Below are 20,522 nucleotides of genomic sequence, written 5' to 3' on the forward strand. Positions count from 1 at the left end.
TGAACTTTGCACTGAGGACACCCAGGGCCTGCCACACTCAATAAGGGAATGGCATCCCTTACTGTTCTGATGCTGAGCACCGCAGAGGAAGAACAGAACAGTAGGAGAAACAGCAAAGCAGAGGAACCAGGGTTTGAAACCTCTGACTCCACATGACGTAAATAAAATACTAGGATTGCCATACCTGATTTGGGGCTATCATGCAAGGGAAACATTCTTCTAGTAAAGAGAGCGTCTGCCCTTAACCTCCCAAACTATTAATTCTTCCTGTCCAATACTGCAGAAAGGTTGTGCTGCAGTGCCCTGTGCTTCCTCACATTTAAAGTTAGGGTAGCCAAGGGCAACAAAGACTCCTTCCTCTCTAGCCTGATAACAGAGTTCTTCCTTCCTTTTGTTCACATGAAGAACAAACACTGAGCTGAACAATAACAGTGGACGTTTAATATGATGCTCTGCTGGGCACACCGCCCTGGTTAGCATTATCTTACCACTTGGTTTTGTTTTGAAGGAAACTCTGAATGGTCCTTTCAATTGCTGGTATTTCAAGATCAACATTACCTCCACTTCCTGTATTTTAAAGCCTTCTTATTTTACTAATATGTGATACTATAAAAATACGTTACAGAACCAGTGAACTGTGAAAAATGCCAATCTAGGGTGCAAGCAGCAACAAAAGACCGTTTAAAATAGCTTTCTCTGAACCAGTCAAGCTATTGATTCTGAGCATTAAGAAAAAAACAAACAATAGAAACAAACCAGTAATAAAGAAAAGCAAAACAACTTAATCCCTAGCAACTATTCAAGCAAGTGCTCAAGAGGACCACAGTTTAGACTTGGAATATACTAATCACAATTCCTGAAGCCACCGTTAGCTGTAGACCTTTTCCTGCCACATCCATTACTTTATGAACAAAAAAGCCTTTAGAACATTCAGCAAAATCCATATACTTTGATCTGTAACAGACAGCTGTCAAACCCTATTTACCACAGGTTTATCATTTGCGCACTCCTGCAAATTTTATTCTTCTTGAACAACTAATCATTTTGGACAAATGACTAAATTATCACTCACTCTTCATACTAAAGGAAGGATCGATGAACAAATTTAATAACAACTTTGCAGTCCTCTATGGACAATCGATCCAGGCAAAGCCAAGGAAATTCAGCTTCAGCTCCTGAAATGCTCAGACTGATTTCTCATTAATCTACTCTGGTCAAGACAAAAGGAAAAGAAAGTCTTGGTTCATCATCACCCTTCTTTTGCCTGATTTCGGAGGAAGGAAGAAAATTCCAGGCAATCAGCTGCCAGCCAGTTTCCAGCCCTCTGGCCTTCTCCTGCCACAGTACGTGGCACTGCTTACAAAAGTTAACCTTGGTTAACTCCTCTGAACACAGCAATACCTACAACTGCTACCTAGCTCTCAGCAGCTAGACTGATACACGTATTCAGTTCCTTCTAGCTGCTTCCTAAGCTGTACCTGTAGAGTATATTTGATTGTATTAGAGATGAGCATCTGTTTCTCTAATGACAGTCGTAGAAACCCAGACAGAAGGTATTACAACTTATTTACAGACAGGTAAACTGAAGCATACAGTAATTAGGCTATTTACATGGATCAAGCAGGAAAACATACTTTGAACAACAACAAAAAAAAGGGTTCCCTCTCACTTTTGCTCAGTCTGTGAAACCTCTCCGAAGCCCTGCCCCAACCCAGAGCACAAACAGGTATCAACTGACACACAATAACCATAAAGACAATGGCAATGAAATAAACTATTTCTTGGACATATGCCTTCAGTCAGACCCAGTTTTTGCTCTGCAAGATGTGCCAGCTTTGGGAAGTCAGACAGCTTCATCCTCAGCAAGGTCTCAGCCTGCAGAGATCTGTTTGTAGAAGACAGAGGCTGAAAGAGCAAGAGGCAAGCTGGCCTCAATTAATGCCAGGGTGTCAGCTGCAGCCCTCAGGTGGGTCAGCTCATTTACCCCTCTGCAGACTGCATTTGTATACTGAGTTTCCTGTGCCCTTGAGTGCTGCAGTAATGAGCAGTGTCCTTGCTGAGCTCTGGCAGCTGGGCCCAGCTGGAGTGCTGCCCTTCTCCCCACTCAGGCTTGACAGCAGAGTTCAGTTCATTTCTCAGAGATCTGGCCTTGCTCTGCTTTGTGGCTGCTGCTTAGGAATCTCTCCCACGGCACAAAAAATCTTCAAAGTAAAAATCCAGCATTGCCTCAGGGTGGCTGCTAGAGCTCTCTGTGGTTATGATGGGCAGGAGGCTGCAGGTCAGCATGGGAACTGACCATTCCCCAGTACTGTCTACTGCCTATTGTGGAGAAAACTGCAGAGCATGCTTGTTTCGCAGGGAAATGAAAGTATTCTGGATGAACACAAGTTAGCTCTGTTAAACTCAGGCCACACATTGCAGAAGGAGAGGGCCCAAGGGCAGAGAAAGAGCAATTCACCTTTGGGCTCTGGCGTACACAGCACAAGGCCTTGCCTCTGCATGACATACAAAGGTGGCTGGGGATCACGTTACAGGACTAAGAGTTACAGTTCAACCACTCCAGTGTAATGGTTTTGGCTTTTGCTGTCTACATTAGAACATGCTGGCTTGATTTTCAAAGGTAACAAGCATCTACAGCTCCCCTGACTTTAGTGACAGCTGCACCTCTAAAAATCAATTTGAGATAGTTTGCATATTAAGATGAACTCAAGGAAAATAGGAGGCCTATAGTGTGGATACAAATAGTTTAAACATTGCTGATGGGTGGTATATGAGTCCCTTCCCTTTCCAAATGAATTTCACTTCATGTTTTGTTTGGTTTTCCTGTTGATTCATCCTGCACCCTCCAGTGCTAAGCTGGTGGGATCCCACATACTTTTCCTGGCATATGGAGTTTAAAATAAGAGATCTCAGCAATCGGATATCCTCAGCATTTCCAGCTATTGAACACAATCATGAGTACTGTGATCCAATTGCAGAGCAGAAAAGAAAAGATATATAGGAATATTCTCCCTGTGCTGGTACAGGGCAGACAAAAGAAAATGAAACAAACAGGATGTGCCGCTCTTGGGTGAACCCCAGCAAATTATCAGGGCAGACAGGATACAGTCTACAAACAAGCAACTACAATGTATGTGGCTGGCTGACCCATAGCTTGCTCCAGGTAATTCACTCTTAGCAAAAATATAGAATAATAGTCCAAGGAAGGGTATTTTTCATTGAAAATTGACTTAGTTGTAGTATGCAGTTCCAACCTAACATGCCTCAGGACTGAAGTCCTTCATCAAATGCATGCACCCTAAGGGAAGAATGTTATGTTTTCTGTGCACTGCTAAGCAAAAAAGCTAAGAACATCTACAGCGTTTGGATTCAGGACACCAGACTTCTAGGACAGAAGCCTATTCTAAGCTTACTCACTCAGCACTGCATATCCTGCAGCTGCAGTTTTCAGAATGGCATACGGCACTCTGAGAAGTCACTCTATCACAGACAGCTTGAGAGAGCTCTTACAGTTATGGCACATATTTTAGAAATGTCACTTCCCACATCTTTTCCACTGCTTCTGGGGAGTGTACCTTCACAGGGCTTTGGACTAATATATGACGTTGTTTCTGTAATGGAAAACTAGGAAGTCAAAGTCAGATCCAGTGTTGAGTAGAGCAAAATCTTTTCAGTGTGTTGATTGCCTCATGTTGATTTGAACATTCCTTACCAGTCTCAGACACACCTCTTGATAAACTGTTAATTCTAGTATAACCTTGCCACATTTCCTCTTCACTCACGCAGCCATGTGTGCTGTGACTTGCCTTGGCTACACTTCAGGCAGACCCTGGAGGGTTATTCAGGTGGCAAACAAAGGAGGGCCAGGGCTGATACCACGCTCTAACAAATCGTTATCTCTCTAGCCCTTGATTAATTCAATCCAGACCTGAAATTTAATCTCTCAAATTTTTCAAGGATCTTCACAGAACTGAATGACAAAGGGTCAGATTTTAGTTTCACTACAACACAAACAGTGAGGAGAAATGCTATAACAACTACTAGCACCATATAACTAGTATTACGCTCAGACCTACTGTAAACTGAGTTAATAATTCAATAAATTCTGTAGGTAAATAATATTTTATAGCTTGTCATTGTACTGTCTCTTGCAAGTCTTCACTAGTAATGTTCAGCCTATTTTAACAAGGTATGTATGTAGTGTAATTTTTTTTATTTTTTTTTTTAGCTTTTTACTAGGTATCCAGAATGCTCCATGGCCCACGCTTGATTATGATATGGAGATTTGCCTTTCCCTAACAGCAACACTTGGATGGTTACAGAATCTTAGCTAGTACATTACCTTTTATCTTTATCCTTTATGAATACTGAAAGGTAGAGAAAAGGGGTACAAACACATGGTTGATAAATATTTAAAAGTTCAGATAAATATAACAGAAAACACTTTACACAACCACTCAGTGTTATTAATTTTAGGGAAGACTGTAATGAGAAAAACCTTTTGAAGTAAAAACCTGTTTGTTGGGAGCGTGTATCACATGTATCTGTCTGCATTAAAGTGCCATATATTCCTTTTTCATCTCATCAAGAGAGACTGAAGCCCACGTGATAAAATCACTTAAATTTCGTGGTTAGTCCAGTTTTGAAGGCAGGGCAAGTCTGCACATCAGATGCTGAGATACCTGAGGTTGTTCATTCTGTACTAATCCTAGAACACACAGAGAAAGTTTCAAAGACAAACAGTGCTGGGGCCAAAGCAGCAGGAACCTTGTTTGCAAGCACTATCCCTGTGGTAATAAGCCTACCCTCAGGCAAAGCTTTCCCGTTTCTGTGAAGTGCTATTCAAATGTGCCAGTCCACACAGCACTGCACTGTGGGGACGTACAGGTTTAGACTGGAGCTAACCGCTGGATCTCTGCACCGCTCTCGCCTCCTCAGCGCAAGGAATGACACAGTTTCCAGCAGTTCCCTTCGGCAATCAAACTGTACATTCAGATTTTAATGCTCAGAACACATCAGGTCTTACAGCAAAAGAAGTGTTGTATACACTACAAAGGCTAAGTCATTTAGACGTAGTCCTCCATCGTTAACTATCATTTTACAAGATTGAATGAAGGTAGCGGTGGCTTCAACAAGCATGTTAGTGCCAATGCAGAAATGCCAGAACAGACAAACTTTGAGAACAGTAAAAGAAATCTAGTTGTGTCTGTGTGAGAAAGGGATCAGTCACAGTAACACTTAGCTGCCTCTTACCTTCCTAAGCTGCACACATAAACATATGACTTTATTCTGTCTGAAAAACATGTTTTCAGACAGACATTTTATTGGCCTCCTACTCATGAATGTGTTTGCTAAAGAACATTAAGTACACTGTAAGTACATTTGTCCTTATTATACAAATCTGTAGCTTGAAAGATGTAACATCATTTATGTCAAAAGCAGGCAATCAATGGTAGAGTCTTGGACTTCTACGAGAAAACTTAGGTCCCAGAACAATATAATGTCACAAATCACAGATACTACCTCTAATCAACATGCACATTCACTCCTTATGTTAAAGGCCTTTTGGAAAAGAGGCCATTTGCTTTAGCACTGTGCTGAAAACACAGGGGAGCAACCCACTTTGATCAGGAATTCATTACCGCAAGACTAGTATGGAAATGATTTCTCTGAAGTGAGAGCATTTTGTCCCAGGAAGCCCGCAGTATGGGCCAGTCTTGAAGAGAGGCTGCATCTTTGCAAATGAGACTCATACTCTTTTTTTTTTTTTTTTTTAAACAACATTGGATTAAAATAAATTAGTTGTCATTGACACAAATAAGAACAGATTTGACACATTGCTTTTTTCATATTACGTTTAGCAAAACAAGAAAAATAAAATGCTGTTACTTTGTCAATTAGGTGTATGTTTGGCTTTTGCTGCAAGAGAGCTGTACTGTTATTTCCAGCACCTCCACACACACATCCAGAAATAAGGAGATACTTAAATACTTTATGATAAATTGGATTTATTCAGTGTAACATCCTCCTGAAAGTTACAATCACAGCAAAAGATGTGGCCAGAAACTTAACTACCTTTTGCCTATCTACTGTGCAGATAGAAAGACCACCTTCACAGACAAGAACACTTAAACTTACTAAAATGACAGGATTTATTTTGTTTGTCAGATCTAAACACAAGATACCTCTAATCTTCCTTCACAATTAAAAAAAACCCCTCTCTCTTTCTTCATTACCATTTTTCATTGTTTTTTTTAAATCTCTGTACTTTGTTCCTTTGGATTCCCTCATGTGACAGACGCGGAGCTGGGCTACTCCAGTGAGGCTTTGCCATTGCAGCTGCACAGCAGCAGAGCAACTCCTGCAAAGTCACCTAGCGAAGATCTGCTCATGCAAGTGACCAGCATTCTTGGGTCAGGTTTAGTGATCCGCTCTCCAGAATGCAGAGAACTGGACTTTTTTTTTTATGTCCATCATAGTTGCATCAATATGGATGATTACTGGCATAGGAATGATGGAGGTCCTATTCTTTCCACATTCCTTACTGTCAGGACAGACCTAGCCTACAAACCGACCATGCTTTGTTGCTTCCATTATTATAAAACTGTTACAAGTAGCATGAGCCTTTCAGTGCCCTGTGGGGAATTCAGCAAAAACTGTTCCACCCCACAGAGATCCTAACAATGATCAGTTCATCTTTATCCCTCCAATAGGGCCGGAAATTACCAGTGGCACTGCAAATCTGTTACCATCTCAACAGCAAAGCACAACTTCATTCCCATTAATCTGTCTTCTATCCATTCACACATCAAGTAAAACCCTGCTTCATTTTACAGATTATATCCATGTTGCTCCAGACAAAGGTCACTTTATAGTTACAGTTCTTCCATTGAATGAATGCTTTTGATGCAGTAAATCATTGTCTCTCACTGTTCAGACTCACACAATACAATACAAATAATGCTGCCCTTTCTTTCAGAATTCTCTTTCTACCTCACTACTCATTACCAAAACATTTCTTTACAAAATAAAATGGGGCACTTTTCACTTGCTTCAGCCACGTAAATTAGTTATAGCACTTTGGAGACTGTTTGCCATGCAGCACTACAAACCCAGACTGTGCTATTTTGAGACCAAAATGAGCTTCTTTCATTATATTACTGACAAATGAAACAATGTACCATAACAGGGTTTGCCGAGATTTAGCTGTTTCTAGAATTCTTGCTCTTTAGTTCTGTAAAACTGAAAACCTAAGAAACTCTCCTCAGAGTGCCATGTTTCAACTTAAGAGAAGTCCTTTTCCTTGATAAGGCATCACAGGCAATGTGAATGTGGCTGTGTACACAAATATGAGTGCTGTGGAAGAGAGGGCAGGAAGGAGAAAGAGTGAATTAGTCAACCAACTAACTATCCAGTCCTGCTGAGACAGAAATGAAACTCTTCACTTTGGCAGTACAAAGTCGTCTTCCTTTCTTGAGGTAGCAAGGTGAGCCGGTTGGCATGAGACACCAAAGTTTTGAGGCTAAATTTGCAGATAGTTTACAACTTTCTTTCAAATGGAAGAACAAATATGTAGGAGGATAAATCTTGAGGTCATGTACACTTATGAAAAAAAACTGCAACAATTTAAGGGCTCCTTTATTTAGCACGGAAGGCCATAATGAGAACAGAAGCCAAAAGCTGAAGGCAGACAAATTCTAATCTAAAGTACGGATCAAGTATTTAGCAACAAGATGCTAAAACTCTCAAGACAAAGCAGGAACATTTCTTGATATCTCCAAATAAAAGTGAATGCAATTCTAGAAGAAATGCTTCACTGTAACATAACTTATCAGGTTGCTGAAGGAAATGTGTGAATTATGTGGGTCAGTTTGGATGACCTCCTGATTCCATCCATCTTTAAAAACCCTATAAGCTGAAAATAAATCATTACTCTAAAGCAAGTCACAGCTCACTAATATTATTTGCCTTATGTTTCCAATGCTTCTGAGTTCATTCTGTGAAGAGCAATGTTAATCACTAGGTAAAAGCATGCAGTGAAAAGTCCCAACAAGCTCTCCAGTTGGCAAGCAGCCACCATGCTTCCCATCACCCTTTGCCGCACCATCTTCTTGGTAACAGAGAGTATTTACAGGGCTGAGATGGAATGAGACATTTCAGACAGCTGAGTTGCCAGTTGCTAATAGATAGGGTCTGTTGCTAGCTTGTATTTATTCTCCAAAATCAGAAGATCATCCACAGAACACAGCTTAAAATTGGCTATTCAGAATTTCTCCTCTCTGGACACGCATGCATGTTCGCAAGTCACATCTTGTAGTCCAGCTGACCCAGCCCAGTAGGCACTGTATTCAGCTTCTCTGAAGCTACAGCTGGGCAACATCAGCCCCAAATCTGCTCTGCCTGACACATCAGTAACAGAAGTACCAGCTAATCATTTCCAATCCAAAATAGAATTTATGTCGCTGTCAATGACAAAAATTATTCTGTGACTTGCAGCCCTAAGTAAGTCGATCTGAAGCCTTTTCTTTGTCAATTCTTCTCTGAACAGAATCACGTCATTCACTTTAACTGTGTTAGGAATGCAACAGCTTAAACAGAATACACATGCAGACAGTAAAATTTCCACTATTTTGCAGTGTTTAAATTTCAGGCTTCTGCCTCTAAGAAAAGAAGCTTTATAAAACTGAGACTAGATTTTCCAATCATAATTCAGGTCCATTACAGAGTCATACTGTGCAGCGTGGCAGCACATGACATCGCATTGCAGTGTAAAGACAACTGAGGGTATTTTTGGGTTTGCACTCCACCTCCTCCACAACACAGACCATACTGAAACCATGAAAGAAAGAGACTGAAAGCTAATTTTCCTTGCTAAATCTCTCACTAGCTACTCTTGTTTTCCAATAATCAAATTTCATTTATCTGTACTGAAAGCAGAAATAAAAGAAGGAGTGAATAGTTAGATTATTTTCACCCCTAAACACATTAAGCTTGTAAAAACAAAAAAGTTATCTGTGGCACTTTTGGGCAGCCTAGAGATTTACTCTGACAATACGAGGGGAGCAGGTCTTCCTTCACTAGGTCTCCTCTGAACGCTTCTGTGCTTGCATAGGGCCATGAGATGCAAAAGACACCAGGGAAACAGAGCAGCGATTTACACTGACAAAGAGGATTTTGATACACTCCTCCAAATGGGGCAACATTACCATCTTAATAGCCTTTTGCTCTCAGCCCTCTTCCTGAGGAGGCTGGAGATTTTTGCGAATGGAGAACAGTTCCGCTTCCCATTTCAACTGCAACAATAGCAGAAGGGCTCCTTAAACTGCATCAAATAGCAGTCTGTGAAATCCCTAACTAGCCGCATTGCCTCTCCTGCCGTTTTATTATCCTCCGGCCCAAAGAACAAAAGGGAGGGAGCTCCTCCTCGTTTTTAGCCTATTCTACACATCCTAATCCCTCAGAGGTGGTAATGGAAATTGCTTGTGCAACTGTTAAATCGCACTTTCACTTTGTCTTTCATTCCCTATTCACCCTCACTAATCAAGGAGCTTCAAGCCACATTTTCCGATATCAATTTTGTTTATGGCCTATTGGTTAATGGTCTTGGGATGGGACCCCCTGAGTTAGAAGAAAGAATTCTGAGCATTTCAGACAGCTGCTGCTTCTCACCAGTTCCCACACCCATCCACTTGTTCGCATCAGACACCCTGAATATGCTCACCTCCTGACACGAACTGAATTCAACAACAAAAACTGAAAGGGAAGGCTGCCTCTGCAATCAGGCTGTGGGACAGATTCTGCTTGTTCACACTGTACAGTATCCTTCAGGCTGCAGCACTGGAACAACTCCCTTGACAAAAAAACCATGGCCAGTTGCTTTAGGGACGTCTTACTTGAATCCAGCTTCTCTTTGGAAAGCAGCAAGAGCTCCATAGAATCATAGAATGGTTTGGGTTGGAAGGGACCTTAGAGATCATTTAGATTCACCCCCCCTGCCATGGGCAAGGGCACCTCTCTCCAGACCAGGTTGCTTTCAGCCCCATCCAGCCTGGCCTTGAAAGCCTCCAGGGAGGAAGCACCCACAACTTCACTGGGCAACCTGTTCCAGTGTCTCACCATCCTCAGTGAAGAATTTTTTCCTTGGACCTAGTCTAAATCTGCCCTTTTCCAGTTTATAGCCATTAAGACCTTGCTTACTATCCTCACTATCTTAGAAAACAATAACTGAAATTGAAACAATGTTGTAGATAGTAACTAAGAAAAAGCTTACACAAAGAATGCCTAATGGAGATACAGTTGATTTCAGAAAAACAAAGAAGGTTGTTTGATATGCACTCCAGAAACAGGGAGAAGAGCAATTGCCATAGTGCTAATACAGTCTTTCTAGAATCCTTCTATCAAAAAACCTTGCTCCATCATCATTACACATTATCAGGCAGGTTTGTTCTCTAAAGGTAGCGTTCAGTCCTTAGAAAGCTGTATACTTGGCTCACAAAAGCAAAGTGAAACAAATAAAGATCTTCTCTGAATAAGTGATTGCCATTTCTGACATGAGAAATGTTTCTTTCCCAAAGTTTCCCATTATTGCCTGAAGAAAGCACAGGAAACAGAATTATTTCATCATGACCAGAAACATGTTTGCAACCCAGAAGATATTTGAGTCCCAAAGTAGCATGTCTTATACCCTATCCTGAATCAAAGTATGTCCAGAGCAAGTTCTGCAAGCCATCATAGTTTAAACTGATAAAGATTGTATCTAGATATTGCAGCCTGTTTATAATTACTGGTCAAAATAAAGCATATCAAATTCCCAGAATGCCATCTAAGAATATACTGTGTGTAATTTCTAAAGACTTAGAAAACAACCAGTGCACCCTCACATTATTACTATGTAGATGCATCAAGTTTTGTTCCTTTTATTTTTTTTTCTTAAGTTACTTTATCACCAGATATCTAAGCTTATCTAGTCATTAATAAATGTAATCATGCTGCTGGTCTGGTATAGCCAGTTTCTAAGTGGAAAATGGGCAATTAGAAAGAATACTGCTCACACATACTTCAGGTTTCTAGTGCTTTATAGGATCAGTGATTCTCAATCACTGGAACCTGAGAAACAGCAAAAGAATTTTTTTTCCTTAATGCCATAACTGCATATGAGAGTGTATCCTCCAAACAAAAATTGACATGTACTGATTAGTTTTATCTGATCTGCTTAACTGATGCAGCAACCAGGAGCCAGACTGCACATCAACAGCGAGCAACTCAACAAAGCTCGTCTATGAACATCTGTCAAAAAGCAGGTACATTGAAGAAACATTTATTGGGATAAATGGAGAAAAGAAGTGAAGGACTGCATTTCTCTTATTCACCATAGTTTTAAAAATACACATTTTAGGAGACGGACACAAAGAACTCTAGCTCTCTGTCATCATGGTTTTAGTATCCAGCTTTTTAGTACAATACTCACACCCTGGAGCAGCCATGTCCAATCTGGCCCAGCACAGCCCATTCCACAGCTGTTCCCTGCCCCACACCATTGTGGCAGCAGCTTTGCCCTGCCGAATGGCTCAGCCCAGCCCTGGGCACATACCCATTGCTCACAACCACCAAACACTGCTGTACAATTGGCACCACCCAGTCTGAAACCAGGACTCAGGAAGTGCAGTACTAACTCGAGTTACAGCAAATAATTTTTAAGCATTTTGATACATTGGCAAAACACAGTCCCAGGAAGAGCAAAAAATTCAACTGTGCTGAAAAAAAAAATATATATATTTTTTTATATTTGCAAGTCCATTTTCAGTCAACATGAATTTATTAGCTACAAATTTTCAAACGGAATATAGAGTTGCAATCAGATATTCAACTAAAACAATTTTATCACGTCTTTTTACTAGACCTTTACATGACCTCTCTTACCATAGAAAAATATCTGCGGTATCACAGTCATGTGTTATCAGGTCATCGCTTTTTGGCAGTATGTACATTTGTAAACAATATTTTCAAGGATGAAGTACAGAAAGATTAAAATTTCATTAAAAATTTCTGACAAGCACCTTGAGAATTCACTAAGAATTGCAACCACTGCCATTGAACCTGACACTGATGCATTAGTTTCTCAAAAACAAGGTCAAATATCCAACTAGTTACATGTTTCTGCTACTCACTTTTCTACATTTTAATTTAAAATACATATTTTTAAAAGTTCTGTTACTTATACACATTAACTGTGTATAAGTGTATATATATATATATAACTGTGTATAAGTTAAGTTATATGTTTTATATGCAGCCCACAACAATTCTTCTTCACTGAATGTGATCCAGGCAAGCCAAAAGATTGGACACCCATGTCCATTTAGGACTGTACAGCATTAAATATGCAACATCTAATTCGATACAATCCAAGACAAGACAGTTAAAGAAGCAGAAGATTGCCCTTCTCCACTAGACTGTTAAAACACACCATTTCAACAATAGTCACTTATTTTTTTTTTTTATCTCCCTCCAGCCTATTTAAAATACTTATAGTAAAAGCAAAATAGTGTTCTCATCTTACCTTGAAGAACCAAGCCTGATTTCTCAATGGTGTAGAAAAATGTGGAAAATGGAGCAACAGGGGATTTTGCAACCAGGATCTGCAAAACAAACAAACAATCTGTAAGTACATGTCTCTATCACGTACTGATCGGAGCTCAAATCTGTAGGACAATCTCACTAGATTTAACTTCCAGAAGAGAAAAGCAGACCACAGAAATAACAAAGGTACTATTGATTTAAGCCTGTCACTTCTAAGTACTTGAGATGTTCTCGTAGGAACGTAGAGATTATGCTGCAATTTTAAAAGGATTCACAGGTAATAAAAAAACTACCATCATACAAACAGAACATTTTGTTTGTCTTACCGTCATTCTGTTAAGCCTAATCACTCCTGGTTCAGGCAAGAGACAATTTTGAGCAAAGCACTAACTGCAAGTATACAATATAATTTTAATTGCCATTAACACTCCTACAGCTGTGCATCCTTGGCTCCTCCAAGAATTCTACCATGTTTCTGCTGCCGCAGAAGCAGTGTAATCCACCTGCAGGTCATCATCTTAGGGAAGGTGACACAGCATTGCAGTGATCTGGATGCCCTCTTTTGAAAAAGGGACAGTGACTAAGTAGAATTTTATTCAAGAATCTTGTCCTTGCAGTCTCAAATAATGATCTGAAATTCCCCGAGGCTTTATAGCGCAACTGGATTTAGGTTGGTATTCAGGTATGCTGGCCAGGTTAGAAATTTGCCAAACTTCCTCATTCCACTACGAGGAACCATCCACTACTGAGGATGAACTGCAGCAAAGCTCTGGACAGACAGAAAAGGATATGTTAGCAAGGCTCGGATGTGGAATCCATAGTGCAGCCCAAATCACCCAAACATGCCTGGTTTTACTGTTTCTGTTTGATTTTTGCTGATAGCTAAGGACTACTCCATCCGAGCTTGCCAGAAAATAACCCCCACTCTGTCATCTACATGACAGAGTTAATAACGTCTGGCTAGAGCACAGTCAACACAAACACCAGTCTAGTGATCCCCACATCACCCAGGAACTGAAGACCTGCTCTCCCAGCATGCAGGTCATAACAGCCTATCCACCCAAGGGCACCATGAAACCCAGTTGCTCCCACATGACACGCCTCAATCCCTTCCAGAGTTCTATGCACAGAGCCTATGTCTTAACTGATCAGGAAATCCATTGGGTCTATTACCTTTTCTTCAGTGTATTGATTTCATTCAACCTCAGCACGGCTTTCCCAGTGCAGTATTTTAGAAGCAGCACACATCTCAGTGTTTACATTTCCAAAGCCTCCCCAGATGGTACACTGCACCACATCAGCCCGAGATATGCAATCTCTGGCAGAAGCATTTTAATCCAGATTTCACAGAACTACAGACAACAACGCTTTTGTCTGTAGAGGTGTAGAACACCAATAGCTCCTACTGATTTCAAATGGAATTAAAAAAAATATTATTTCCAAAGGTAATGCCCTAATTCCACCAAACACTCAAGAATGGCTTAAGACTGCTGCATACAAATTTTGGTTGGAGGCATATAACGATCAGCAGGAAACAGGAAACTGTGTTTTATAAAACTTCAGAGAAATTACAGAAAAATGAGGAAGTTCACACTCCCCAAAACTATTCACATTTCCCTAAAATGTCAGACAGTATCGAACCACTTGATAGATATATAGATCTAGAATATTTATTGCTAAGTGCAATATTAACAGCATCAAGCATCAGAAGTTTGGGCCTTAAAGCACACTTAATGTAACAAGAGATTCAGCAGCAAATTATGCTGCAGAAGGAAGACATGCACAGTTTTCAACGTTAAGGACATCCATTTGTAAGGTAGATTTCATTTGTGTTTGTAGTCTGCAGAATCACAAGAAATCTCAGCATGATCATGTCTGTCTCATGCAACTGTGACAGGATGAAGAAATAAAGTCCTCACACCTGGTCCTTAAACATAACCATCACAACCCACGTGTGCCCACGGCAAGGTAACGGTTTTATGATTTTCAGAATTTAAACCAAATACAGTCATCCTTTCTTCTTCAGATAGTAAAAAATAAAGGAAGGCACATGAAGACCATAAATACAGCCAGAGAACACCAGACTAGTCTGAATATCAATGTTTTTCTTATGAAGCTGGCAAAACTACCCCAGGATGTGACACAACCTTTGTGAACTACTCCAAGTAGGAAAACTGCAGTGCTAGCACTTTCCCTTCTTGCATGTTAATTATTACTCTTACAGCAACAAACTTCTGGAGGAAGGAGAAGCATGTCCCATCACACATCTGCGATGCACCTTGACAGAACCTTTCCATCAGAATTCCTTTCCATCATGATTCCCAGAGAGACAGCCCTCCTCCCTCCCAGGGAAGCACAGACTATCTACCAGAGAGACTGCAGAGTGCCTCCTGGTGCTTAGCCTGCCTGCGGGGCCGAAACTGCTGGTCTCTGAGAATGCAAGGGAGAGGATGGGGTGGAAAAACTGTGCAAACGCTCAGCTACAGTCTCCCACAACAGCTGGATGTTTAATCAGATAGGCCCAAAGCGAAACAGTTACAAACCTGATGTCTAAGGTCAGATATTTGGCATTCTGCACAGCATTCTGCACGTAAGTACTAACCTACACACGAACGTGCGCAAGGCACAGTTGTACGTGCAAACGGATAGACATTCAAATAACCCTACGTACATTCTGTTACTGCATTTTTAGGTAGTTACAGTATGCATATAACTAAGTATAGCAATGAAAAAACATAATAAATCATGTCCTTTCAGCAGCACATCACAGGGCCCCCTCTGAGATGCTGCTCCAATTACCTCTGAGGCTCAGCATTAGCTTTCCTTTAGTATTATTTTGAATGATTGTTTACTTGGAACCTTTAAAGTACAATTGTACACCTCACAACCAGATACACTTTTTTTTTTTTTTTTTGTAACAACTAAGTCTGTATTAACATAAACTGAAAAAACCTACATATTTACATTTGTTTTCCGATCAAAGAGAAACAAAATACTATAAAAGTCACTGTAAACCATCCTCAGGATGGAAAGGGCAACACAGAGTAGGCTCTTAAGCATTTTCAAGGATCTCAGAAAACACAGAACGAAATACAGATCAAAAAAGAGAATGGTGTTTTGGATGCCATGATGTGGATTGCCAAAAATCATACTACTGGTGACACTGGAAACAATATTAACATCATCAAAAAGAAAATTAAAATCTGAGTTATAATCAAATGAGATTGGGATAGTGATTAATCATATTCTAGAAATTAGTGAAGAAATACGCAGTTTTCAACAAGCAGAAGAATGCTGAAAAAGAGGAAAGGCAAGAAGCGATGGGGGAGACAAACCCATGGATGCAGAAACAACTGACTGGAAAGAAAATCCCAGGAGCTCAGCACATTCAAGAGGAAACAGATAAACCCAACTGAAAACAAAAAAAGAAATTGTAAGAATCAGTGTGTGGATTTAGGCCTGAGAGCCAGTATTTGTCATACACCTGTGAAACTGAAAATGATGCAATGTAACTGAGAAGCTGCAAACGTAGACCTCAAATGGAAAAGGGAAAAAAAAAAAAAATAAACTTGTGAATTGAGGCCTGTGATCTGAATCAGTACCATGCGGGGTGTTAGAAGAAGTGTTGAAGGGAAGTATAATTAAAGACTCTGGAAACAGGATAGAATGTAACATGGATGTCATGCCAAACATACTGGACATCTTTCTCTGACAGATATTGAGGGTGGTTTTTTTGATTGTTTGTTTTTGTTTGTTTTTAGGAAAAATTAAATATATATATTGGATCTCATCTATTTGGATCTCTGCAAAGCTTTAAATCATAATTAATGACAAAGAAAATAATAAGCACAGAAGCTGCAAGACAAAAGGGAAAATAGTTATTGAAAAGAAAACACTTCTTAGCTATAGCGGTACCTTGCAAGATTACTAAACCCACCCCATAACATTGCCAGGACAACAGCAATCCCAACTGTACAGTGCACTGGCACAATTTACAAGGCACTTAGAAGCTTTACTCTGGAATATGAGGCACAGCACGGGTCACTGAGGAATTCAAACTCAAGAGATGAGCCATGTGCTGCTGAGGAGAAGGCAGCCATGGAAAGGCCACTAGAAAACATGAGCTCAGTGAATCCTGCCAGAAAGGCGGCTGTCTGCTGTCTGTGTGAGCAAGTAGGATGGGGACATGAGGGAATGGAGCGGGAAAGAAAGAGGAGAGCTTCTCAGACTGGAAGACAACACTGGCACAGGAACAAACATGTAGCCACAAATACATTTTGGCTGGAAATTTGAAAGTTTATAACCATCAGTAAAGTAAGATTCTGGAACAGCCTTTGATTCAAAGAAGCAAAGCTAAAAAAAAAAAAAATCATTGTTTTCAGTATTCAGACTAAAATATTTATGATAGGGATAAGAAACAGCGCCTGTGATGCGCTCCATAACCTATCAAATCTGTTCAAGTGCTACGTGCAGACTGAGAAGCACAAAAGCCCTACCAATTCATTTTCTATGCTAAGAGAACTGACAGAGCTGGAAGCCTACAGGCGAACAACTGAAGGTCCGCATGTAACCAGGGATCTTACCAGTCAATTAAAGGAGAAACCCAGCTGGTTTTCAAATATAGAATTTCTTATTTAAAGTCTTCTCTCCCTATCTTCTGCTGAGCATCTGTTGCTCTCCCTAAGAATCCAAGCAACCAGCTGAGGATGGGGAGAACACAGGGAGGCTTCCAGAATATCTCAGAAGCATTTCTATAACTGACATACATTTAATCATATGTCTTGCTCCAATTCTAAATCAGCTCTGGGCAAAATTTGGAGGGAATATAGAAAGGTGCATTACCTGAACCTGAATCTGAAAATAAATTCTCTATAGCAGGTTAGCTGTAGAGTATGCTGAGCCCAAAAACTGTTTCCACAGACATACTTTCCCAAACTTAGACTAAGAAACATAAGAAAAGATTTCCTTTTCACTTCTGGAAGATAGAGGAATATACAATCCTATAAATGCTCTTGATGCATGTGAAGGAATTTATTGCTTTGTCTCCTACCCAGACAAGCCTAAGAAACATCTCTTCTGATAAGTACTATTTAATCTAGGAATGGACTATCCATGAACTTCTGGAATAGACTATAAGTAGCAGATGCTGCTATTCTTTGCAGCAATCCTACTGAAGTGAGAAAGATAGAGATGGATGAGAAATTTAGGAAATCCAAGCTATTTTAAGTTTTTCAAACTCTGAACTTTAGAAAATGGTCAAACCTTTTATTTTCCTTTCCCCTTCTTCCTTTCCTATTTTCCTTTCCCTTCTAGCATTGCCTTTCCCCCATCAGGTGGTTTGTAATAATTATTTATTATTTGAGAACAGTGTAGAATAAACATTAAATAACTGAGAAGTGATTTCTGTCACGAGGCAAGTTAAGAACACAAAGGTATTATGGAAGAGAAAATATACTGCCTTGATGAAAAGTGAATAGAAACTGGAGATAGGTCATTAGATTAGATAAAGGAAGATAAATGGGAGACAGGCAGAGCAGTTGAGAAACAAAAGGCTTAGAGAGAACTGATGATGACTGCAGAAAAATGGACATTAGAGTTTGTTTTTTAATTAGGAAAAGCTTTTTTATTAATATAGTTTATAGAATCTTTATGAAAGAGATGAATCACAGAAATTGATTGCAGAAGTCCAGCAGAAAATACTAATTACTGGGACAACATCCCTTGTCAGTAGCAGAGAATGCAGTGAATTGGAAAAATATATTGGATGGACTTTCAGAAGTAGTCCAATAACCAGAAATCAAGCCAGTGCCTTACCAAAAAAAGAATAAAAAAAGAAAGAAAGAAAAGATGAAGGGGATGGGATCATACATCAAATTAGTTATGAAAATGCCAGGAAGATAAACTAAGTGATGAAATAAGATGATTTTAACTGGGCTATGAGCTCTCATATGGTAAGAAAAAAGCCCCGAGATTTTATCATGGAAAACTAATGATTTTAACAAAAGTGATGGACTTTTGATATTTTAATGAAACGTTAATAAAATCAATGCATTTCTGTTTGCACTGGGAAAACATACACCTTCCCCTTATTGACACTATTCTAAGGAATAGGTTCTCAGTGATGACTGAGGAACATGAGCAAAAGCTTGCAAAGCTTCTTTTAAAGTACATCCGATTTTTAAACTTTTTTATTTTCTTCCTTAGATATCCTTTTCTGCTGAATTTACCTCATCTCATCTTCTGTACTCCTAGAGAGCTTGAAGATACTTACTTCTGCACTAACGATGGCAGTGAATAACAAATTACACTAACAGCCAATACTTTGGAATTCAGATAAAAGACAAATTAGCAAATAACACAGATTTATGAAAAAAGCCTGTACTTTTTCAGTCTGTATATTATAGTTTTCCTTAGTGAACTCCTTAGTCTTGTTAGAATTTTTTTTGCTAATTTATGTTTTTGTCCTATTGCATTAAAAAATCACTGCTAGCAGAGCATTTCAAGGAGACACAAATTGCAGAAGAACAGAATAGCTTAGCTGAGAAACACGAAGGAAGCCTACACTACCAACACTATCATTCAACAAGGAAAGACTACCTCTGCAGGTTCGGTTAGTTTTACATACCAATAAAAGCAGTGCTAAGCTAAACAAATCTTTCCTCTAATTGTGCCAAAACGTCTGTGTGGACAATCTTCGTGCCAGAATTTCCCTTCTTATTATAGATTACAAGGGTTGTTTTTTCAGCTGCAACTGAGCCCAGGAAAAAGCCTGTTAGGAAAACAACAAAGTTGATTTTGCATCAGATATCCCAGCAGACCTCAGGACTGTTTTTCTTCCCCTCACTGCTGGTTCTTCCTGGGCCCTCTGTGCAGGAATTTGATCTATTCTAGAAATGAAAGCAGTGGTCCTTATTCTGTAGGTCATCTGCTTTTGAGCAGGAATTGTAACCCAGTACCCAGGCCTATTCTCATTTCCAGTTTCACTGGTTTCATTGCCTCCAGAGATTCAGGGGCTCTCTCCAGGCACTAGCTCTACAGCAGCATCCAGGATTCACATAGCAGCTGTTCCTTGCTCCCTCTCTGCACAGAAATGTCCTTCAGGGCAATGGTCTTTTACAAGGTAGAAGTTGCGTTTTCTGCCAAACTTCACCAAATCCTAGTAAGGCTTGCAAAGCAAACTCTCTATGCACAGACCTTCTCTGTTTGCAAGTAGATAAAGCTGAGACACCCCAGCAGTACCACCCACACCTGCACATTGTGCCCCACCAGAAGGCTTCTTCTGGGGTGCTTTCCTTGTCTGTAGAAAAGGCCGCAGACTGTGAATAAAGAAGGAAAATAGACAGGTTGAGGGAAATACATAGAGTTATCCTGCAGTCCTCCAAATCATCTAGATTCCACACATATATTTTGCCTGGTAAAAACAGACTTAGTGAACTGAAAATGGGGAAAGGTTAAGATGTCCTGAGCATGAGAACAAATGATGAGAGATGGGACTATGAACATGTCTCAGTGCAAGAAATAGCCAAGAAGTCCCTGCAACTTTTGTACACATAAAGAAAAAAAAAAACAAATCACAATTTGGATTAAAATGATTTCTCATGAAAGCATCGTTTAATTTGTGCTATGCACAGCACTTCAGAGTTGTGGCTCCCTGAAGTCCAGTTGTTTGGAAAGGTTTTCATCAAGTCCAATTTAATGGGCCACAGCTCAATAAAACTCTTTATGGAGCAACTTAAATGGATTGCATCTCTCCCTCCCCCACAAGAAAATCCTGTCCAGAGGAAACCATTTAGGAATGAGTTTCCTTTCTACTATTTTATAGAAAAGCAACAACGTCAGCAAGAGACGCTTTATGAGAGGCATTCCACAAATCCAAACCAATTACTATGGGAAAGTAGGTAAGTAGAGTTTGCATGTATATCCTGAAAATGTCCGTTAGCACA

At 39.9% G+C, this 20,522-nt stretch overlaps 1 protein-coding gene across 11 annotated transcripts in view; it reads right to left on the reverse strand.

The window, feature by feature from the left end:
• RAD51B (RAD51 paralog B) overlaps positions 1-20,522 on the reverse strand; it is a 381,459-nt gene that overhangs the window by 114,231 nt on the left and 246,706 nt on the right. For all 11 annotated transcript variants that reach the window (XR_014883552.1, XR_014883553.1, XM_019615648.3 and 8 more), the window contains exon 10: positions 12,560-12,638. Coding sequence is in view for 8 of the 11 variants with exons in the window: in XM_019615648.3 (XP_019471193.2) it covers positions 12,560-12,638 (79 nt within the window). In the remaining 3 variants the exon portion in view is untranslated. Of the gene's footprint in view, positions 1-12,559; positions 12,639-20,522 lie in introns of those variants that run through there.

The sequence above is a fragment of the Meleagris gallopavo genome, chromosome 5 (genome assembly GCF_905368555.1).
Source record: "Meleagris gallopavo chromosome 5, MGAL_WU_HG_1.1, whole genome shotgun sequence".
In the NCBI taxonomy this organism is placed as follows: Eukaryota; Metazoa; Chordata; class Aves; order Galliformes; family Phasianidae; genus Meleagris; species Meleagris gallopavo.